This window comes from Phaethon aethereus, assembly GCF_964289735.1.
Source record: "Phaethon aethereus genome assembly, chromosome: 2".
In the NCBI taxonomy this organism is placed as follows: Eukaryota; Metazoa; Chordata; class Aves; order Phaethontiformes; family Phaethontidae; genus Phaethon; species Phaethon aethereus.
Window position 1 is genome coordinate 105424919 of NC_138582.1, and position 24507 is coordinate 105449425.

Genomic DNA, 24507 nt, shown 5'->3' on the forward strand with positions numbered 1-24507 from the left:
TCTGCAGTCACTAATCTAAGTGTTTGAAATCAACCTGCAATGAATGGAATTACTATATCTTTTTCAGGGGTGTCTTGGTGAGACTGGAAGGATGCAGCCATCCTGTTGTTATGAAAGGCTTGTGTGCAGAGTGCGGCCAGGACTTGACTCAGTAAGTATTCTCAGCTCTTTTTTTATTCCAGTCTCTCCTTGCTTGTGACTAGGGATCCAAGCTCTTCCTTCTCATTTACTCTTTGTTTCTCCATTCTGAGTCTTGGTAGTTGTGAATCATACCTAGAAGGGTAACTGCAAAGTTGTAGACACTGGTAAGGAGGGAGAACAGTATTCATACTGCCTAACATAAGTAGGTCTGCTCAGAGTGCTCCTATAAAGAAATCTGAGAAGGTGTTTCTTCTAAAAGTTATATTTCAGCATAAAGCACTCTTTCAAATTTGCTTTAAAAAAAAAAATCTATTGAGATTAGGTCATGAAATTATTGCTTAAAGTTGAGTGATCCGAATATATTAGTTTTTGATCACATTACTAACAGTATACTCGTTTAATAAAGTATATTTCTTTACTGAAAAATTGCTGCTTGTAAGCAGGAATTGGTGTTCCTTGTGGATAAAATCAGCACATGAAGAGGAAATAGGCAAGATCTGTGCCGCTGTTGCAAAATGTCTTAATTTACTTCTGCTATTTACACAAGGCACTTGTTTTGTCACCCAGAAATTTTCAAATATGTACCCTGTTTCTCCTTATATGTCACTGTGGTGACGGATACGTTGTTTAGAACTGTATTTCCTTTGAGCCGTTACAGGGATTCATAACTAGGAATATGGGTGAATAAGATGCCATATCGGTACTTGAGTTACAGTTCACGTTACAAATTTATGGCTTAACTGTGCATGCTCTTTTTCTGGGGAGATAAATGTAGGATAGCTTAACTACCTTAAATAGAAAAACGTAAAGAGCACATAGGCAGACAGAAATACTCATTATGGTGTATCCCACTTTCCTCTTTGTGTACACATAACTGAGGTTATGAGTTGTAAGGTGTGTCAACAGCAACTTAATAAACCTGAGAGTTTTATCTGTGCAGGTGTAAATATCTGTGATGTAACAGAACAGTTGACTGTTAATACTTTGTATTATTGGCAAAACAAGAAACCTAACAAAAAGTTAGGATAATAACAAATAGGGCTTTGCCTGCCCTGAATGAATACTTGATTTGAGGTTTGAATACAGTCACATCTAAATATTGCTATACTGCAATTCTTTGATTAAAAATCTAGATAAATTTAGGGTATGCAGTGAATTCAGTTTTCTCAATTAATACTTCTCTACTTCAGATAATGTTTTCATTTTATACAAAATGGCTTATACATCTGGAAGAATGTGTTAGGTCTGGTGAGCCTACATCGGAAGGCAATTCAAAAGCATCGATGCTGTTCTTGCTTGAAGAAAAGCGAGTACAGCCAGTTCACTGCCAGATTGTTGTGTGTTAGTCAGTGGTGCATCCTTTCTGTTAAACAATTCTTATGCTTATTCAACAAATAGTCTGAAAACAGTTTATCTTTTTTAAAGGCTTGTTTAAAATGTCATTAAGTGTTATATATGAGGTGTTTTGAACTCTGAAGCAAAGGATGTCAGATGCAAAAATGTGCATGTAGACCTTGGACCAAATGAAATAATCTGTCTTTCATTTCTGGGTATCGGGGCTTCCAAACACTACGGTACATTAAAAGCATATCTGTCTGTGGTTGTGCCTGCCTCAACACAGCTCAGTAACATTTCTTTTCCCTCAGGAACTTGCTTGTTATGAAGTGAAAACTGGGTGAAGCTTAACTCTGGCTGTAGATCTGATACCAAATTTTGTCCTTGATAGGACAGTTCTTGGGAGAATTAAAAGATGTGCATGTGTCACATCAGACAAAATTTGTATGGTCATATTTTCAGTGTTGGTGAACCATATATAATGCCTTTAAAATTAGATACCAGAATTCACAACAAATTGATCTGTGTAAGCTGGAAGCTAGTGATACTGATGCTATGTGGGGTTACTTGGTCAGTTTTCAACGAATTTCATACTCATATATACACACACTCTCATATATACGTATGAGGGTGATATGCATTCTGTATGTATTAATACTTATCTGTATATACATACGTTATATATCATATGGATATGTATACAAGTAAGACTGTATGTATGTATAATATATACACATAAATAAAATACTGGCACACACATGTAGGACCTCATTCTGTTTGTGCCAAAGGGAAAAGCATGTATGGGGATTTTTTTGGATGCTTTTCTTGAAGCAGCAGTCACATGTAAGTCACTCTGCTATGAGTAGAGAGTACCTTTGCCTATCTTTTGCTTAAATTTATTTCACAGTCTGGCTTGGAGAAAAGTAGATAATTGCATGCTGAGTGATCGCAAAAAAAAGGAAAGGAGTAGTTGTAAATTTGAATGGTTTGGTAGTTATGCTTAGTTTATAACTGCTTTCTAATGCAAATCAATACATAGATGTCTGTTTCATCTTAGTATCATTTTTCATGAAGTAATTATATGGAAGTGTAACTAATTACAGTGACTTTTTGCAAGATTTTTATGGTCAGCTGCTTTGATCTCTTTATCCATGTTGTTCAATAACTTGCATTAACAAGAATTTGAAAGAGTGTATTAGTTAAAATAGCTCTTTTAATCATAGTCTTTTGGTGATGACTAGTTTGACACTAGTTTGATTTTAGTATGTTCAACTTTTCACTAAACTATCACTTTCTTTCAATGTTTCTTTCCCCTGCGTGATTAGGATACGAAGTAAGAATGGAAAGCAGAATGTGCCATTATCCACAGCAACTGTGTCTATGGTTCACAGTGTCCCAGAACTGAAAGTTAGCTCTGAGGTAAGTACCATCATGCTTTCTTTATTCCTACCTTTCACTGTAGCTCCACAGTTGAGAAGCTTAATTATAGGAGCTTCTTCAATGTTATATATACTTCACAGAGAAAGTTTGGCTTCCCTTTGAAGAGGACTTTGGTGTTTAACATAATTTGCCTGGGGTTTTTGTGTGTTTACCCTAATGTAGATTGATTGTTATCAGGTTTTATAGTGGGTTTTTTAGAGCTGTGCACTGAAAAGATGGCACTTGTCTCTTAAGGATAAGCAGTTTGTGAAAATTCTGTTTCCACTAGCTGAAATGTGTTCCAAGTTTGCAATCCAAGTATACAGTAATTTTTGTCATTAGCAGCTTCTAGTGTTGGCAGCCATATTGTACCTAATTGATACAAAACTGCTGAATGTAGCAACCAGAGTTTTCAGACCTACTGAACTTGACCTTTGTATGCCACAAAGTTACTGCTATTTCCTCTCAAGACTCTTGGCCTTAAGTTAATTCAGTGGTTACTTAATTAGCTTATTACATACTTATTTGAAAGTTATTGAGTTTATCAATTTTAAGAGTTACTCGTGTTACAGCGATCTGAGAGTAGACTTTGGGAGTATTTTTTTTTCTGCAGAAAAATTGCTGACAAAGCTGCCATTACTACAGTTATGTTGAAGCATCATTTCTTAAGCAATTAGTTTGTGGCAGAACTTCTCGAGTTTATAATACACAAAAGGCAATAAGCCTAACTTATTTCTTCTAAGCTAAGCTTAGTTATGAATATTTTGTTACAGCAAGCTGAGCAGCTAGGAAGAGAAGATCAACAGCGACTACATAGAAATCGAAAACTCGTGCTTATGGTAGATTTGGACCAGACGTTGATCCATACTACAGAACAGCACTGCCAACAAATGTCTAATAAGGTATTTGGTGTTAACTTTCAAGCCAAAGTAACAACAGGGATATTTCTAACAATATTTAAATTATGGTTCTTTAGGAAAACGTTCTGTGGTTTAGATAAAATTGTAGAAGAATAGCAGAAAATGAGAAACATATCTTCTAAAATAATGGTCTTTTTTTTTTTTCCTCAATGTTTAAATTGACAGGTTTGTTTCTTCCATTTATGCTTTCCTGCACTTTTCCATCCCAGTCACTTTAAGTGAGAAGTTTCAGGTAGCTATTTTTAATCCCTGCTTTTGTTCCTCTGCCATTCACCAGTATGAATACTCAGTGATGAGACTTTTTCCCTTCCAAGTCTGAGGTGGATATAGTGAATTACTGTTCAGAGTCCCTTTTTGGGTAATCCTGTGTGTTATTATGTCTGCCATTCCATGAACGTGTCTAGTGATTTATTTTTTTTTCTTCAGTTTAATTGGGGGGGGGGAGTTTAGGTGTTGCTATTTGATTTCTTCATGAAACACTTGTCACTGAACCAATAGGGACTACTGACTTGTAATATTTCCAATTTGGAAACTTGAAAACAAGAAACACAGTGGAATGTGTTTACAGTGTCTTGTACAGGAGGATGCAAATTCAAAGTCCAGTGTCATGCAAACTGTGGTTACTTAGTTCCTATCTTTCCTCTTGCTATTCTCTCACGTCCAGTAGGTTCAGCATGTGTTCACACCTGCTAGCAAAAAAAAAAAGCTGTAAATGTACTTTACAATTGGGTGGAAAGGGAACAGTTAATATTTTTAAGATTAAAAACCTTGTGTATTAGAAAGGCTATGTGTTCATCTGTATAAATGCATGGTATGAAGAAAAACATTTTTTAAAAGATTTTGAGATTTTTTTTTTTTAACTGGGATCTTTACCTGCAAACTTCCTTCCTGATTTGCTATCCAATGGTATGTTTCCACAGACATAATATTTTTTTCATGCAACAAAGTCTTCCTCTGAGCTTGATATGCACTGAAACTAATCTAAGTGAAGTCTACTGAGTAGTACTGATTGGAGTGAGATCCTGAACTTTCTGAAAAATTTCTCAAGTTGCTTTTTTCAGATTGTTTTCTGAGAGTAAAGACTTGAATGAAAGTTACTTTGATCATAAACTTTTCAACAGTGCAGCTTCCTGCATTTGAAAAACTTAGTGTTGAACTTCCTGGCACAGAGCAAAAATGTGCTTTGGATTTTATTCATCCACATAATCTTTGTGGCTGAAACTTGCTTTAGTCTAGTCAGACCGAATAAAAGTAGTGGAAGTGATGGAAGAGGGCACTTCTGGAATGCTTTTTGGTTGGTATTTTGATAATATGAAACATGTTTTTTCTTCTAGGGAATATTTCATTTCCAGTTAGGTCGAGGTGAGCCTATGTTGCATACTCGATTGCGTCCTCATTGTAAGGAATTCCTGGAAAAAATTGCCAAGCTGTATGAGTTACATGTTTTTACTTTTGGCAGCAGACTGTATGCACATACTATTGCAGGTGAGTAGTGTGTTTAACAATATTTACGTAATCAGCCTTCATACTCTTGTAACTAGTTTTCTTTCTGTGGTCATTTTCCAGTATTTGTTCTTTGTTTTGTGCAAAAACATTTCCTAAATGGCCCCATAAGCAGAAATCATGGCTTGTTTACAAGGCAGTGCCTGTATGGCCTGTAATTTTATAAATAATCTTTTTTTTTCCCATCAGACATGCTTTCTTTGCTTCCCTGGTGGTTAGAGAATGGGATTGTGGCATGAGAACTAGTGCCTTCCTATTGAATTAAGTAAGAAATTATGCTGATGGGCTCTAAAAATGATCTGCAACATCACTTGTCTTAGAAATCTAAAGCAACAGTCCCATAAATATCAACAACATGAAATTACCTCCTCCTGTGGGGAACACCCCTCCCTCGCCACTGTTTCCTTTCACCAAAGGAAGTTTGGCTGCTATAAATCAATTTACAGCAGTTCTATTTGTGTCCTGCAGCTGAGATGCACTTATTTGAGGAAGAGCAGAGATCTAGCAGTATTTTCACATATTCTTCTCAAGAACTGAGAAATATTTTCTCCTAGTAACTGAAAACTTCCATTTAAATTATAGCAATAGTAGTCTATAGTGTGGGTCACTGGCTGAAATATTTTGGTTTTTTCCAAAAAAAGAAACCTACCCTGTTATGCACGCATATGGGTCAAATTCATGTTTAGAGTGTGATGTTAGAGTGTGATCATGTGTTTAAACTTTAAAATTGGCTTTCACCCTATCTTGTTATCTTTGATGTAATAGCATTTTGATCTCAGACTTTCCTTTAAGTCTGTTAGTCTAAGACAACATAATTAACAATGTTGTTAATTATACATATATATGTTGTACATGTACATATATATGTTGTTATGACTCCGCATGTCAAACTGTCCTTGCTGCTGTTCCATGTCTCCAAGCTTTTTTTTGTCTTTCACATCTGCTTTTTTTTGTGTCATGTTGCCACGCTTTCCTTGAGCAATCCCAATGATCCCACTTCTTGGCAAGGAAGGAAGATTCCAAAATGGAGCTAATTAGCCTAGTTAGCTCTAGAACAGTTTAGAAAAGAATTGTCTAATTAGAAGGTTCTTTATGCATGATAAATAAGACACAGAAGATGCTTGTAATGACAAATATAAGAGACTTCTGCAATCAGAAAGCAATACCTCTTTTGTGATCTCCAACTAATTCTCTTTGAAGGAAAGTTCAGGAGAGGCATGTCCTGTCCTGCCGATCCAAGTGAACATTTCTATATTACTCAGTATTTATTGGCTGCATTGTTTGAAGAATCTTTCTAAAGCTTTGTCAGTCTCACTGTTGGATTATACATTGTGTAGCGCTAATGCATTCACACTTTTGTACACTGCTGTACTTCTTAGAGCGTGGTTATTTCTTGTGTAGCAGAAGGGGAATGTTTTTCTTATACACTAGGTCTAAAGTAAGGAAGTGGGTGGGCAATCTTCCTCACTTGGATATGTGTGCCAAAATCTGCATGTGGCCTAAGGTCAGAAGATGTGTATCTTCAGAGCCAGGGATAAGAATGAGTTGCAGAGATAGTTAACTCATGATGTGCAAGTGCTTTCCCAAAGATTGATCTTCTCCCAATGTGTGATTTTGTCCTGTGTTTGCTCATTTTAATCTCCAAGCTAAAATTTGGGTTACCGTGCAGTCCCCATGCTGGTACAGACTAATACTTGTAATGTGACAAGCCTCTTTGTGGGCATCATACTTGAGCTGCTCCATCTGTTTCATAGAGGAAATAACCACCAAATAAGCAAATTAGAGTATTGCTGCTTCCTGACATCCGCAGACTTCGGGATTTTTACGTGTCTAACCTCATCAAAAGCATTCAAACTACAAGTGGATTACTTGCACAGTGATGATGATAGTTTCAGCTGAAATTGGTTGGTATGGAGAAAGAGTTGATACAGCCTTTGGTCCACATACTCACCTGTACAACCAAGATGCAGTGAAAAATGTATAGCTAATACATATAGAGAACACTTGATGGCAGTATTGCTTAAATGATTTTTCACAGAAAGCTGTCAGTTTGATGTTTTACCATTATCCCTATGCTATATAAAGAGAGGACTCATAATAAAATGCCGGGAATATTTTTCGTAAGAAAAAGGTTGTTTTCTTAGGTCCTCCATGTACATCCTATATTTCTTTGTGAAATCTGAACTCTGAGCTCCTTCTTCCATGTCCTAGAAGGCTTTTTCATCATTTTTCAAAAGGATGACATCTTGCCAGTCCTTTTTTCTCATCCCAACTGACTCCTATCAGCTGTAAAGTGGGATTAGCTGATATTTGTAAACACCATTTATGTCTGCTGAAGTCATTTATCCTAAACCCTAGTTTGACACATTTACAAAGTGGTATCTTGTAATAGGTTTATGAAAATGAGTTTTGGATTTTATAATCTAGAACTTCCTATAGTATTTCTCTTCTGCATAATTATTTTGACGAATTGTTACTTGACTTTCCTTTTTCCTGCTCTACATGAGAGAAGTTCCATGTATTTAATACTGAAGTCGGCTTAAATGCTGGTTGTAAAAGTCAGTGTCACTGTGAATTTTGAGTTTAGAGGCCACTAGGCAGCAATAGTGCAATATGAAATCACTCTTAAGATTTATAGTGGAATTTAGAAAATAGGACTAATTGTATGTATGGTTTGTTACAGCAAGTATATTGCAGTATGTATTTCAATAAATAATTGACAGAATATGTGTGTGTATATGTAATCACTAGTGTCTGAAGGTGTCCCATGCTATTGAAAGACTGGGTCAACAGCTCTTTCCAGGTTCTAAAGTAGGACCTGAAGTAGAACTGGAGGTGATCTGATTCTTCAGAAATTTGATTTGAGATTTATTTTTAAGAATTCTTCAAATTCATGTTGGACCCTACTATTACATCACTTCTACCAGGAATTGCTATTTAACTCAATCTGCCTATAAGATTTGAGACTTCCCCAATATAAGTTAGTTAATTTGAACATTGCATCATATGACTTTTTTTAACTTTACAAGTCTTACTTACAGAGTCTCTTAGGAAAGCAAATTTGTATAAGATCAGGTAACACAGCTTGATAAGACTGTATGTGCAAAGACCCAGTCTGAAATACTGGAAGACAAACAGCTGGGGGGGAATAGTCTCTGCTAGGTAAGTCTACTGAATAGTCCCTCCTAATATGGCTGTCAAAGGATAATGGTAGGGTCTTCAGTTTGTTCAGGAAACTATTCAGAGGCGTACTTAGCACATTGTCTAGTTTATGAGAAGAAATGGAAGCTAAGTTTTGATTTGAAACAGCAAGTCTTTGTCTTCCATCAGTTTGACTTCTACAAAAGACTAATTTTTTAAAGCATGCTTACAAAATGAGAAATTCATCAACACTTATTCTTCAGCTGTTATCACTTGTGCAAACTGATACTTCTCCAATAAAAAACTGTTAAGAAAGAAATTCATTATCAACACTAAGGCAGCAAACTGTGACCATAATAATTTTTCAGGATTAATAAGTCCTTAACAAAGCATTGTTGAAAAGCTCCAGAATAGTACCTAATCTCTAATCCCTGGCAGCCAGGGTTTCTGTGTTTGGGCTTTCCTAGTTCAACTTCCCTTTTCTTATGGTTTTAGCTGGACAACACTGCAACTGAATGCCTCATTGTGGTTTTGCCATTTAATCAGTGCACTCCTGTCTCATTTAGTGTAGCGAGTCCCTGCGTATTCAGATAATTAGTAGAAGAGAATTTGCTTGGGGAGAAGAGCAACTTGTATGACAGCTTATGTAGTTTGTCAAAATATCTGTGTGTATAGCAATAAATCGTTGTAGCTAATTCTCTTAATTCATTATGCCTAGGTACTGCAAGGGTCTCACTACAGGGGATGATTCTACGAGTTTGCAGCAATTCTTAAGCATAGTCGGGTGAGTTAAGGTTGAACCTCTGTCCTTAACTCGGAATTTTCTTGCTTTTATGGGTTTTAAGTTATTCCAATTACATATTAATATTAAATACATACAGGAGCAACTTTTCAGAAGTGATGACTGATTTTTAGTTTTTTTTTAAATTTATATCCTCTGTTTTTGAAGACCCAACTTAACTTACTCCTGGGAGCTGGACTTCTGAAAGGAGTTGAACATGTGTTCTGTGCAAATCTCAAAGCTCCTTGAAAGAAAATTAAAGTTGGTCCTTAGAGTCTGTGGTCATTTTGAACTCTGATTTTGGCAATAAGATGGCCACCATTTAAAATAAAATAAAGTAAAACTTTAGAAAACTGTTCCCAGATAAGTATTGACTGCCTTGTATTATTCATAAGAATAATATGAAGTCGATGCTAACTTTAGTGCAAATTGAGTAAAATGAAAAATTTAGATTAGCATGTAAAATGCCAGTTTCTCTCAAAGTAATTACGTGGCTGTGATCTGCTCATGAAGATGAACTTCATTATTGGAGGCTAGGTTCAGAAGCATGTGCATGTGTGTTCGTACACCCAAGTCACCATTTTCCTAAATAATGGCATTTTATCCTGCTTTAAGATCTGCTAGCACAGCTTCTTCTGTTTCATTTTTAGTTTGTCTGTTTTTTGAAGAGCGCAGTCAGAAAAGTGACTGCAACTGGGCCTAAATATTTCTAGGAATCCCAGAATGTATTCATTATATGTAAATGTGTTAAAGTATTTGTTAGAGGTACAACTTAAAACCTACAAATGCAAGAGCTCTGGCTGAAACTGTCCCTTAACTTGCCCATTGTGCTTAAGTATTGCAGCACATTGCCGACTCTTGTGAGACTTCTCTGCAGTCCCTAGGCATAATGAGCTAAGGAGAGCATTTAGCTTTAAAGAACCACCTGTAGATATATAAATGTAAGTTGCAAAAATGATGTGTATCTATCACCTGCTGTGTCTCATGGCAGCCAAATAAATTAGGCTGAAAAAATATAGTTATTTTAATCTCCATTTTGTTGCTATGTTGAAAGAAAATGAGATGGGTTTTTTGAAATTAATCCCACTGCATTAGTTACAAATACTTGATCCACTGTGCTTACCCTTTCCCCCATATAATATCTCTTACCTTAAAATTTTCTGTTAGTTAAACTGCTGCTGCACAGGTTAAAATAGCTCAATTACATAGAACATAGACAAGAAACAAACATCTTGAACGTTAACTTTTAATTTCTTCTTTCAAAAGGATTTTTGGACCCTGAAAAGAAGCTTTTTTCCCACCGGATATTGTCAAGGGATGAATGTATTGATCCGTTTTCTAAAACTGGGAATCTTAGGTATGTATATGGGTCTTATGCATTAAACAAAACAGGATGACAAAGAGACAGAATATGCGAAATATAATAAAAAGTACTCTCTCTGTTCTTAACATGTTTGTAGTCCTTCCTTATCTGCCTCTTAAATATCAACACCATCTCAGTAAAACTGAGATGTTTGGTATTGCAGCATTTCATCCACTTAATGTGTTCTGTGGTACTAGAATGGTAAGAATGCGAAGCAATGGCATCATGTTTTTACTTTTTCTTTTCTTGTAATAACCTTATTTCCACTTTGTGGCTTGTGATCCTGTATACTGACTTATATGTTGTGAGGTGTTTTTAATTAAAGCAAAATTCTCAATTTGAGGATAATTCATATTTGAATGTCTAGTATTCTGACTTTCAAATGTGCTATACATCTAGTAGCTTCTGTTCTGCAGTGTTTCTTGAAATTAGGTCATCTAGAGCCTTGAATACATATTCTAGTCTAAATTCAGGTTCTGATCTTTTTCAGAGTGTAAAGCCAAGATTTTTTTTCCTGGAAGACAGATATGTTTGCTATTTCATAAAGCTAGATAAAAAATTATTTCCCCCTCCCCATCTGACCATAGCGAACAAGAAGCTTTTTTCCTTCTCTTGCTCTGTTTTCATATGCGTGTTTATCTTAAGTACACTACCTCCTCCACCTAGGTGATATAAGTATTAATGCTTTTGCTTTTTGTTTCCTTTGTCTTGGATTGAAGGAGTCTACTCTTTAAAAACTGTTCTTATGTCTCTCTTCTAGTTATATATAGATGGTGTATTGTCCACCATTGGGTTTGGGCTGTTCATTGACATAAACTGTAAAAACTAAACCGAAATATTGTAATGTTTTGTTCTTGCAAAGGCTTGTTGGTTCTTGCTTCTAGCCTTTGGAATAGAGAGTTAAAAATAGCTGTTTCCTTTTTTATTAACTTGAATTAGTTCAAATATTGTATACTGAATTCTGTAATTTTAATGCTGCTGATTCTCTTTTTTTTTTTTTGAGTTTATACATAAGCATGTCCTGCAGACATGCTCATAATAAACGAGAACATCAACAGAAACTATTTTAATTGACTATTAATTTTTAAAACTGGATTAATTTTATCAACTGTGTTTTTTCTTTAGAGATCTCTTCCCATGTGGGGATTCCATGGTTTGCATCATTGATGATAGAGAGGATGTTTGGAAGTTTGCACCCAATTTGATAACTGTGAAGAAATATGTATACTTCCAGGGTATAGGAGATATTAATGCACCTCCTGGATCAAGAGAAATTCAAATGAAGAAGAAAGGTAATTATAGCACTTCTAAACTGCTTTTACAACTCTTTCCACTTTTGAAATGTGATTGATGTAAGTCATTGTGGTGGTCTTACTAGTATTTCTGTTGCACTCAGATGAGCAATCCTAGACTGCTGTAGTTGACAGAGTGCTCCTGCAGCACAAATGCAAGTAGCTTAGTAAAACTAGACTGTTCTTGTTGACAGCTTTCATTTTAGTGGGTAAGCACAGCAAAAGTGGAGTACTGGTAATAGCATTTTGGCTGTTATGGCTGGAGAGCTGATATGGCAATACACCAAATGGTTCAAGACCACGTAGAGGACAGTTTCTCTCTTCGCCCCCTCCACATAAAACAAGACAGTTTTTTCTTCTGTGTAGGTGGTCAGAGAATCAGCTTCCTCTCTCCTTTTCAGTCTGCTTCTCCGCACTACTTTGGAACAATAGTTGATAAACTCTGGTATCAACAGGCTGCTGAAAATGAATGTTTCGATCTCTGCTTACCTTCCTGCCTAAAGCATGCTAATAAAATTAGTGTGGGATTTTTAGTGTCTACTGAATGTGGTGTTCTGGCATTTGACAAGAGAACCTTATGTTCAACAGGCTCAGCAGTGTAATACAAATAGTGGATTTAGCAGGTATACATCACTATGTTAGTATTAATTTAGAGGCAAGATGCATTTGACAGACAATGGCTAAGGAAGAATTGCAGGTGTTTTACCAGTTTAGCCAAGGGTGTTTTTTTTAACTTATGCGACATCACTCTTTTCCCTTGTTGAACTAGAGATGTCCAATATGGAAACAGTAATAATATATTCAAACTGAATCAGGCCACTATGACATGGGACCTCTACACTTGACTGGTGGTGTTACTTGCAGGGCAGGGACATGTACACAAAAGAGAGACAAAGTGGGGTGACTTCATCCAGTATTCCTCATGAATGTGTGTGTGCAAACTTCTGGATGTCTACAGTTTCTTTGTCTCCCTCTTCTTGTGCAGACATCTGAAGACATGTCCTAAAACAATTTTTCTGCCTTTGAGTCTATTACCTTTTACTTGTATTCCATCAGAGTCTCAAATAAACCTCAAACAGCATCTTTGTATTTCTAAAACATATATACCTTTTCAACTATTAAAGTACAGTTATTTTGGTTATGAAAAATAGGAAATATGTGAAAGCAATGGAAGTTTATAAAGAAGGTTCTTGTAGTTTTAGTTCTGGATTAGGACATTCTGAAGTTAATTCTACCTTACTTTTTTTTTTTCTTCTCTGCAGTAGTTTCATTGCCCTGAGATAAAATCATAAAACTCATGCTACAACATAAAGCTTTTAATGTTTGCATAGTTAACAAATAATTACCTATGACCAGTGTGATTTTTTTTTTAAAGAAAAAGCTGCTTACACAGCTTCTTTACAAAAGTAGATTGATACGTTTGCCAGTTCTTTCTAGTAATTGTTGACACCTGAAGTATCTTAACAACTTTGAAAAGCCTAGTTGTTACTTCTAAACACAGTGAATTCTAACTGCATATGTAAAGTGTGTGTTTAAGGAAAAAGAAAAATAAATTTTGATTAAGGTTTAAAAAAAAAACAAACACAAAATAACAAACTGAGAACATATACATGTTTTTTACTTCTTTCTTTCCTGTGTCATAGTAAACCACTCTACAAAACCAGAGGCACTGGATTCAGCAGTGACATCAGCAAAAGATGCTGAAGAAATAAAGAATGTTACATGTGTAGAAGAACAAAGCAATGGTCTCAAGAAAGCTACAAAAGACACTTGTACTGCAAATGGAAGTACTTCTGTAAGCAGTGAAACATCTGACTGGGATATGAACTCGTGTGATAAAGTTAATGCCCAGGACTCTTTAAATGATAGCACTGATCACAAAATGGACAGTGAGGTCACGAATGATTTGACAAATACAAAAGAATCTCAGAGTTTTTCAGAACAAGTTGATAGAACAGTGTTAGAGAAGCAGCAAACCCCAGGCAAGACAACAAATGACTTGGACTTTGAACTGTCTAGTGACAGTGAAAGTGACGGTGGGTTGGATACCAGAAAGTCATCTGCTTCTGTATCAGATAGTGAGAATGAGGAAAAAAGAAGCTGGAAGAAATCCGAACAACCTCTGCAGGATGAAAATTTGCAGAAAGGGAGTTGCACTGATATGAGTGAGAAAAAGGATGGTCTGGTGAACCATTCTGGGGACACGCAATCTCTACCTAGTGCAAATATTCATGACAAAACTGATCTTGAAGCACAAGAAGAAAGTGAACAGGAAAGCCTTTGTGATTTAGGAAATGGGTGTGCAGACAAGAAAGAAGCTGAAACAGAGTCTCAGAATAGTGAACAGTCTGGAATTACAATGGGTGAGTCCTTAGACCAGAGCATGGAAGAAGAAGAGGAGGAGGATGATACCGATGATGATGACCATTTAATATACCTCGAAGAAATCCTTGTGCGGGTTCACACTGATTATTACACAAAGTATGATAAATACCTGAAAAAAGAGATTGAGGAAATTCCAGACATCAGAAAAATAGTACCAGAACTGAAAAGTAAAGTGTTGGCAGATGTAACCATAATATTTAGTGGACTCTACCCAACAAACTTCCCCATTGAGAAAACACGGGAACACTATCATGCCACAGCACTTGGAGCTAAAATTGTGAAGAATTTAGTACTGAGTGCTGATGATCCTGACAAAGCAACGCACCTCATTGCAGCAAGGACAGGTAGGTAAAAGAGACTTGAGGTTTTCAATCAGCTTTTTTCCTGCTACAGTTTATTCATGCCTCTAGCTGTTTTTTGTGTAATTTACAGGCTTTAATGTAGCTGAGATTAGAATTGAAATTAAAGGGAAGATTCTTCCTAAAATAATTTAGCCTTTTTTAAAGGCTTTTTTCTGCTTTTTGATCAAGTGTGGCTTTTAATTCTTAAAAGAAGGACCCGCTAAATAATCTCTGATGTTAATATGTCATGTCTCACTTCTTGGTTAAGAGTTGGTGATATGGTGTCTTTGACCGTTAAAGATGTTGAATAGAAACTTTAACAGTTGTGTCAGACAAAAGTGTATAGTGGTCTTGCTACAAATTCTTGGCTTCTCAGATTTTACCTCTCATGGTTCAGTTTCACTTTGTATGGAATTCAAGTAAATTATATTAAGAGATTGCAACCTGATGATACCCTGTCACTATTCTGGCCGTAGCCTGTATATGTAGCCTGTATATCTTTGTCATGGGAGATGTAAGAGAGATTAGCCTAATTTTGGTATGTATTTCAGAAAGCTACCTGTGTTTACATTGCTATAATGGATAGGAATGTATCATTGGTTAGCTGCCACAAAGGAGCTAACAGGCCACCGCTAACTTCCAGTATAACTTCTTTGTGTGCACCCTGACCCTTGGTTTCCTCATTGTTGGCCTTTTGAAGTTGCATGAAATCTAAATATCTGATAATCAAAACCATGAAATCCAAAACAAAACTGTATATTTTAGGTCAGGACATTTTAAGATGTCATGAGGAAAGAAATACACACATGCTGCCTATTGGATTATTTTTTTTCTTGACTGCTGTTCATGTAAGCTTTCAGTACATCAGAAGCATCTTTGTTTCATCAGCTTGTATTATAAAAGAATGGAGTATGTTTTCATTGTCTGTAATACAGGTTTTCTATAAACACTTTTCTTGAAGTGTGTGTGACTTAAGAAATGGAATGATATTTCTTATACAGCTGACCAGGAATCATTATTCCTGTTGAGGAGGCAGTGATAAAAAAAGCCTCCAGTGTTTAGTGACTAAAAGCAGGATGTTGCAGTTCCTTAATTTCTACCCCTTTAAATATGAGTAGTGTTAAAAATCTATCGATTAAAACCAGCCAGTTTATCAGTATATTGTGATATGCTAATCAGCTAATTTTTTTATCTATATTAGCCTAAATAACAATAAGGCTGTATATTTGTTAGGTTAGTGTAAACTTACCTCACTTTCTAGTTATCACAATGTATGGTTCTAGTTACAAAAAGCACAGGTGGCTTTTATTGAAGAGTTGGTAAGGCCAACTGTGGCAAGAAGGGGCTGCATTATTGACCTAGTCAAGTAGCATCAGAATAAAAACTGTACCAATAGACCTGCAGTGAAGTGGCAAGTTTTATATTAATTGTCCTGATGTAGATATGCATTTAAGTAGTAAAACAAACAAACAAAAAAAACCCCAAAAAAACAAAACACCACTAAAAACCAGAAGAGGCTGGAGTTAATTTAGTTGAGATTAGCTGGGATTTTGATCTGTGAAGGTGTGGTAGTTGAAATAGTGAATAGGAAGTGTTAAAATGGGTGGATGCATCAGTTTGGGACTCCATAGTTTTACTACAGTTGCTGAACAGCTCTTAAAACTGCAGGAACAGCAAAAAATGAAACAAGTTTGTCATACTTCACTGGAGACATAATAGCTGTCAATGTAACTTTCATGTTTTTCCAATTTCAAATCTTAAAATGTTTCATTTCAGAGTTGCTTTGTCAAACTTGCACTAGGTAGCTTCTGAATGTAGTTGTACATTGGGTGCAACTATTGTGTGGTGAGGCAAAATTGATAGGATAAATGTAAATAAGACCCCCTCCAAACATAAGTGTTTCTCTAGAGGAAAAAATGTTGGATAACATTATGTTAAGGTACACAGCATGTGATAATGAGAAGCAGTTGAGGCCACCTTTTTTTTGCTTGTTTTTTGAACATACAGATAAAGGGGCATTGTATGTTTATATAGATATATACGCACACACATCCTTAGGTTCTACTAAACAAGTTTTTCACTACTTGCACATTCTTGGTGAATCGTCCACTAATGTAGATCTCAATATGGAAAACTATTTTAACCTTAGGTTTTGATTACATTAATGTGCTTTTACAGCACTTGAATTGAGTTTAATACATTTAAAAATAATTTTCAGTGCTCTTTTGAAACATAAATAAATTTCAGGGTGGTTCCTATTTTTCAGACTTTTTGTCAAGACCTAAAATCCCCTTCAAGATAGTCATGTAGATGTTGGTGTTGCACTTGGTACTTAAAATATATTCAAATATTGCCTGATAATTAAAAGAAGAAATCACAAGAATGCTATTCCTGAATTGCTGGGTTGAAAAACCTTTATTGTCAGTATCTAGAAGTTGATCCCTGCTTTTAGTAAGAAAAATTCGCACTAATTCTAAAAGAGGTAACTTAGCAGTCTTTTCTGCTTAATGAGCAAAGTTATTGTCATCTCTCATCATCACTTAGTAATTATTTCTGTAACAATGGCAGTGAAATAGGGGGATTTAGAGTGAAAAAACTGTATTCTTCATAACCCTTTATTGTAAGATTCTCATGGATTGCTTGTGGGTTTGGTTTTGTGCTGGGTTTTTGGTTTGGTGTTTTTTTCATCTGAAGACTATATTTTCTCACCTCTGGTTAGATGGGAGTACTTCTGCAGCATCATCCTAATTTCATGAGGGAAAGTCTGAAGCTTAATCAGAAATTTTAAGGATATGAACTGTGTCGTGTCACAGCTGGACTTGTGATAATTCAGCTGTCAACGTGATTTTTCATATTTATTCTCCTTCAATTAGAAAACAAATTTTACAAGTCCATTGCTGCCGGTAAACTATGCAAATATTGCATCTCTGGCTCACGTGGCAAACAGCTGAAGCAGTGCTTGATGTCTAATTGCTGGTGAAAGGGGGAAACAAAAGCATGTCTCATCTTGAGCTTTATTCAGCTGTCAATGACCTGAGACCAGCCAATGTTGTTCTGCTTTTTTCTTTTTCTCTTTCTCTTTTTTTTTTAATGTGGTTGTGAAAAGATGATTTTAAAACATACCTGTCAGTTCAGTCTTTCTGAATGACCCCACTTAACAACAGGAGTCTTAGGACTCAGACAAGCAAATTAACTTACATGTTTACTTTGCCTTAGATGAGTTGTAGTAAATGGCATATACTTGAACTGCAACAGTGGTGGGGCTAAATACTGTTAGCTTTTGAGTTTTGAAGACAGAGGAAGAATCTGTCAGAGGAAATAAAAAGGGAAGAAGTGAGAGTGAAACAGAGTACCCTGTACATCTTGGAGGGATGGTTTTTCCCCCTGCAGAGTGACCACATCATAGCTTGGTGTATGGAATGAACAGCTAGTGAATACCATTTTAGATTTATCTACAGCATTCTTTCTAGCCTATTGCAGTAAATAATTTAAATCTCTTCTATTCTTTTATATACTTGTCTCTTTCTCTGCAGATAGGCAGCTTGTTTCTCTGCAGACACTGATACTCTGAGTTCTAAAAATAAATGAATCCTTGTTTGTGGACAAAATTAAGGGTTTGTTTTTTCATGATATAGGAAGGAAAATACAAGGATCTTTGTATCATCAAATCAGCTTTCATAAATCTGAGTGACTGAGAAACGGCTGCCCTATAGCCCTTTCCACTTACCTATGGGCTGTATAAATCTTGGTTCTGTTTTTGAAACATCTGCTGTTTGCTTTAAGCAACAGTAAACTGCACTGGATGATGAGTTGTTATAGCTGTGTACACACTTGTCTAAGCAGTTACCACACTATTTCATACACCTTATTATATTCCTTCCTGAACAAGTGAAAGATTCTGTAGTTGATTTTGTATTGAGTTTTTGCTGGTGGAGAAGATAAAGCTGTTCAGTTCACTTAAAATTTTTTCTAGTGTGGTAGGAGCGGAAATATGTCAGTTTAGGCCTTGAGTTTTTATTTTCTTTTTCAAAATATATTTAATTTGTGTCTCTTCCTATACTTGGAAAGCCTACTTTCCTTACTTTTGGTGCCTTAGCCTATGTCAAGTTTTGCTTAATATAATTAAATATCAGGTTAAAATACCAATTCTATTATGCACTATGGCTCCTTCTATTCATCCTCATCTACCTAATTATATGCTTATTCTTGAGTCTGGTTCTGAGGTGCTGAGAGAGGAGAGAAAGCTGCCATCTGATAAAGTCTTGTTAGCCTGGCCTATGATTTGGTGTGAGGTCTTCACCAGACATAGCGATGACGTGTCTACAGATTACTTTTTTTCTGAAGAATATTTTCAAAGGCCATCTCTTTAAAAAAACAAACAAACAAACAAAAAAAACCCCACGAAGAAACAGTTAAGCACTGCTCTAAACTCAGGCACTAACCAGGTAAGCCTGTTGCTTTTGCTGGCAAAGCACAGTGCTGTGTTAAAGCTGAACTCTAGATGTAGCCTCTGAACAGCACATCTATCACTATTTTGTGATTGCTTAATTCGTATAGGACAAAACACTGATGACTGTACAACTTGTCTTAGGTTAACAATGTTGAAGAGCAGCTTCAGGATTTGTTCAAGATTTATATATAAAAACAATTTGAAGAGAAATAAGCCTTTTGTGATCAGATTTTCCAAGCAGTGTCTGGCAACCTGGTTACAAACTGCCATAAGGGTATCTTGGCTTTGATGTGTTGGAATCGGGAGAGTGTGTTGAGAACAACTCTGGTGGTCACTTGCCATCGTGTACTTCTGTTCATCTTGGCGCAGCCTCAAGCCCACGCGCTGGGTTCCTCGTGGGTGAGATTGAATTGGAGGGTGCAGTCAGCCGAGCGCTCACGGGCATTTGGCCCATGGGACCAGGCAGAGCTAATCCAAACTAGAACTCCCTGAAATGCGTATGGAATGGGCGTCGCTCCTGTCCTGTGGCACCCATTTTGCCCTGCAGATCTCCCTGTTGGGCTTCACTGCTCGGTAATGTAGCCAAATACGCAGTATAACATTTCTTCTTAGTCTTCGTAAATATACAGCTTAGGTCTCATTTATCTATGTTGCTTAAATGCCTAGTGTGCTTCATACTTTGGATAAGACAAAATAAATTGCTGTCGTGGAGAACAGCTGTAGAAGTTTATTGTTGCCTTACTGATTTTTGGTCACTTATGTAGTAACGAATTGTCAAGATTAATAGGAGACTTTCTTGTGTTTTTTAACTTTTGTTTGCAAGTGCAAAAGTAGAATGGATGAGTCCCTTCCCCAGGTTTGAAAATAGCCTTTTCCCAATATTATGCGCTTCAGGCTGTGTATTCATTAGAGTGTAGATGTCATGAATTTGGACCCTAGCTACTTCATGTGGAAAGGCTTGTGGGGCTTTTTAACTTCTTGGAACAATTTTAGACTAGAATTTGAAGTAGGGAAAGGGGATTAGAGGAGAATAATGCAAAAAAGCAGTCCAGAAAGACATTTTTTTTTTTCTAAGTGGTGTTTAGGCCAGCTGGATGGTTCAGGTGTTCCTAACTGCATCAGAAGTACTATTGCTTGGATGGATTAAAATCCTTTCTGCTGTTTCTTCCTAATAAGCATACTTCTGAAGGGGAAAGTTACACTGGGGAAAAGGAGAGGAGAAGGCAAGGGTATTCAGTATTGCAGTACTACTCCTCCTACCCAGTTAAATCTGGTGGTCTACCAAGTCTTGCTCTAAGAACATCATACATGTGAAACCTTGATTTGTGAAGATGTCAGCTAGAAATAGAAGAGAGACCCTGAGATGAGACAGTTGTGTTACCTCATGCAATTTCTGTATACTGGAGCGTGCAATAGGCAGCTGTGCTTTAGAAATGGTGGAGGAAGCAGAAAGCCTTGGTGTTGCAGAGGTGAGAAAGGTAAAGCTTTTGACCCTCAGGAGGTGGGTTTGGTTACATACTGGTCTTCATGTCGCCAACTTTAATTTTATGGTAATGGCTTATACTTTTCGGCACTGTTGTTCCAGATCCATAAGAGTTTCATACAAAATAGTGCCATTTTGGCTTTCCTGTTTAAGACTTCCGTTACAATCCTGTTGAGTAGAAAAAGAATTTACTTAGCTCCTCAGCGTACATCCAATATGAAACAATTGGATATGCATGAATGCAGAATGCGTATGTGTGTGGAATAGGCAGCAAGATGAAGCACCTGACAAATCATCAATGAGGAAACAATCTTCTCATGTAACTTCACAGATTTAATGTGAGATGAAGGTGCGGTTTTATGGTTTTGTTCAGGTTCCCCTGATGAAGTCCAAAAGGAGCAGCAATATCTTTAGTTGGGCAAATGGATGTACTACTGTACCAGATAAGCTTTTTTTCAGGGTATTACAAGCACAGTCTGTCTATCCACCAGCAACTCTGGTTAAGTGTTCTGCATGCTTACTAGTGAAATCACGTGCTATTGTATGTTGTATTCAATCGGCTCCAGAGCTGTTATGTGCAGGACAGTATTGCTTGCCACGTCTGGTATTTGATTCAGTATCTAATACCAGGTACAAGTACCTAAATCTCCACTGGACTTGTTGCTCTTGTTGCTTTTTTTTTTTTCCTTGAAACTTCTATGCCTATGAACCTGATTTCAGCATCCTCTTTAACAGCTGTCATCTTACCTCTTTGTTCTACTATGTTGTCATTGCTTTTCCCCTTTATTATCAAAAGAAAGCATTTTCTAAGCCAAGTCTTTCACTTTTCTTTAATGCTTTTCCCCCCAGATCTCTTAATCTGATTCTTCTTCAGAACCTCTCCTTTCTTTCCTCTGAAACATACCTGTGTATAAATTATAATACAGCTTTATACTTACTGTTTCTAACTGCATGTACTACAATTCCTATTGAGGTTATGTAAATAATAATAATACCTCCCATGGAAGCTGCCTCTGGTACTGTAAACTGGCTCACTTCCAGCAACTGTTGCATGAAAGTGCTCTGGGTCGCTGATTACTTTTGTAACTGATAATTAATTGGAAAACAGGTTTCTTGTATCAGGGATGAATGATCTGGGTGCACTGACTTCCCTTCTTAGACTTTTGCTTTTTAGCCAGTTCAAACCTCTTGAACAGTAAAGGCTGTCTGGGATTAACATGGTTTGAGTTCTAAAATTGTTTTCATTGAGTGTTTGTTGGACAGTGGTTTTATTTTTATTTCATGGCAAAATTTAAAATATGGCATTTCTAAGTCATCTGTGGCTTGGAAAGGACTGTATCTTTAAATGCTCATCTTTGTGTTTATCTTGGATTCTTAATGCTTTTTTATTGCAAAGATACTTGTGTGGAGAAAAGCTTTACACTTAATTTACATCTTTTAAATCTGAGACTGTGGAATTGCTTGCATTTGCTGCTGAAAATAGAAGAAATGTATTTGTACACAGAACATTTTTTTCTTAATCTAAATCCAAGAGGGGAGAAGAAGTATTTCTATCTAAAGATAGAGGAAAAGGAAGCTCTACTCCTGTATTCTGCTGGGTTTGGGGAAACAAAAGTAGGGAAACAGAAGCTTTCAGCACGTTGGTAAAGAACAACGATCTCCTGCCCTTTCTGTTTATTTAGTCTTTTGAATTTACAGAAGTCTAGAAACTGAACTAATTAGTTAAATCAGTCCTCAAGGGCATTTCAGGGTGATCTGTCTACCCCGGTAGATTCTAGCTCAGGTCCTACGCAGGCCTTTAGGTACTTGCTGTTAACCGTTTTCTCTCATCTTCAAAAGATGTGGAGAAGTATGGATACTTCAAGACTTTCATCTTAATTGAATTTAGTAGAGTCATGTTGTTAAATGACAGTCATGCAGATAAAACTCCAGGGAACTGTTGAAACCATCAAATAAATTTGCTGTTCTTGCTTCCTTGTCAGAACTGTTCTGAAACTTGATGTTTTTTTTCTGGAGGCTTCATGTCTGAAAAAATATAAGGACTCATAAACTCTAACTTTAAGTATTTTTTTAAAAAATAAAAACTTTACTAGAAATTATTATAGTGGGTTTTTTAAGTTAATAAGGTAAACTAGACTGAAGTATTGTCGTCTTGCATAAGCATTTGCAAGAAGAAACCCCAGTGTCTTTGTGCAGAATTGGTAGGCTTCAACAGGAGTGGGTAGTGTTTGAAGTGATGTATTCACCTTCATTTCTGAGATCTCTGCTCTTAACCTAGAGGAGGGGGCTAAGTTGTTAATTGAACACCTGCCTTTAGTTCTTGATGGTCTCCTTTTATTTCACATTTCTAAACAAAAAAATGTAGTGCAATATTAAGTGTATTTAAATGTCTTTGCACTGAGACAGAATATGGACAAATGATTGGGATGGTAAGCATTTTAAATAATGTGTGAATAAGATGAAATGGTATAAATTGTAAGGATATAACAAAAGGGAAGAGTGATGGCTTTCAGCTATGAGACATACTGTCTTTTGCTTACTGGTTTTGATGCTTCTTGGCAAAGATTTATAGCAACTTTACTGAGTTCCTCTCTCTGGCTTCTCCGGAGGGGGGAATTTGAGATCACCTGTTACTTGCACGCTGCATTGCTGATGGTTTACATGTGGACTTTGTGCTAGCCTGTCACATTTAACTTCACACTTGTTGTTCCCCTTTGGCACAAAATAATGCATTTGTCTCGTTTGCCCCTTTTTCTGGCAGATGGAGGTTGAGTGGGTGGCTGGCTGTTAAAAGGTAACATACTGTGTGTACAGGGGACTGTGTGTAAGAACGTTAAGTTAGTGTTAGGCTTTAACATCATTGGAGAGTTGTTGCTGCTTAGGCTCTGACAAATAGAAATGAAGGAAATGAAATACAAAAGTGTATTTGCATTGTTTGTTTAGTTAACACGGAGATGTAGAGGTTTTCTGTATGGATTAATTTTAGTGGACTACTTCCACGGTGCCAGTGCTTCAGGAAGTTACAAATACCTTCATCCAGCTTGAGGCTGAGGTTATCGCATCTTTTTTTAGTCTCACTTTTATCAGTTGTGTTTCTTTTGTTGGACTGGGGAGGGGTGTTTCTTTTTTCTGTAACACTGATCACAAAATGTTCTTCTTAAAGCAGTGTATACTTAAAACTATCTTCTGTGTTTCTGGGAACACTGTAATGTTATGTTTAAATTTGTAATAGGCACAGAAAAAGTGCGGCAAGCTCAGGACTGCAAGGACCTCCATGTTGTAAACCCTGATTGGCTTTGGAGCTGCCTGGAGCGCTGGGACAAGGTTGAGGAACAGCTCTTTCCCTTGAAGGATGACTACATCAAAACACACAGGTGAGTGGGAACTTGGGGGGAGTAGGGGCCATGAAAATAGGTTATTCATACAATGACACTAATTTGTTAATGCAGCTATAAAAATCAGTTTCTGGCAAACTCAGGATGGTGTGCAGTGCTTATAGATCTTATGCAAGAACCTCCATTTTTGTCCATTTCTATGCTGCTTAAACTGAAGACTGTTAGGGGGTTGGGAGGCAGTTCAGCAACTATCAGAATCAGGAGAAACCAGTGATACTGGTAGCAGCCCTTGTTGTTGTTAGCCTCCTTCAACTGGAGCAGTTGACCTTATCAGTTCATCCCCAAATTAAAACAGGAAATGCCGTCAAGGCACAGGATCATTTGTGCTGCCAAATTAAGAAAAAGATGTACACACTTCCACAATGTGACAAATTGCTGAAGTATGGCATTTTTTTCTGAGACTTAGTAGTGAGGAGGAAGACAGAAAAACACAGCAGAAAAATCTAAGAGGGTTTGGAAGGCAGGAAGGTAGAAGCAAAAACTGAAAGAAAAGATGTACTGAGAGAACAGGAGGTTTGGGGATTATAAGAAAGTCTTGAGGGAAGAAAGACTTAAAAA

General features: G+C 36.6%; 1 protein-coding gene across 1 annotated transcript in view; it reads left to right on the top strand.

Annotated features, from left to right (window-relative positions):
- Positions 1-95: 95 nt before the first annotated feature.
- Positions 96-24507, top strand: part of CTDP1 (CTD phosphatase subunit 1) — a gene marked incomplete at its 3' end in the record, with an annotated part of 95301 nt that continues 70889 nt past the window's right edge. The window contains exons 1-8 of the mRNA XM_082015510.1: positions 96-151; positions 2802-2895; positions 3669-3797; positions 5150-5300; positions 10507-10597; positions 11729-11895; positions 13539-14624; positions 23787-23928. Of these exons, the coding sequence (XP_081871636.1) occupies positions 111-151; positions 2802-2895; positions 3669-3797; positions 5150-5300; positions 10507-10597; positions 11729-11895; positions 13539-14624; positions 23787-23928 (1901 nt within the window). The 5' untranslated portion in view covers positions 96-110. The remainder of the gene's footprint in view (positions 152-2801; positions 2896-3668; positions 3798-5149; positions 5301-10506; positions 10598-11728; positions 11896-13538; positions 14625-23786; positions 23929-24507) is intronic.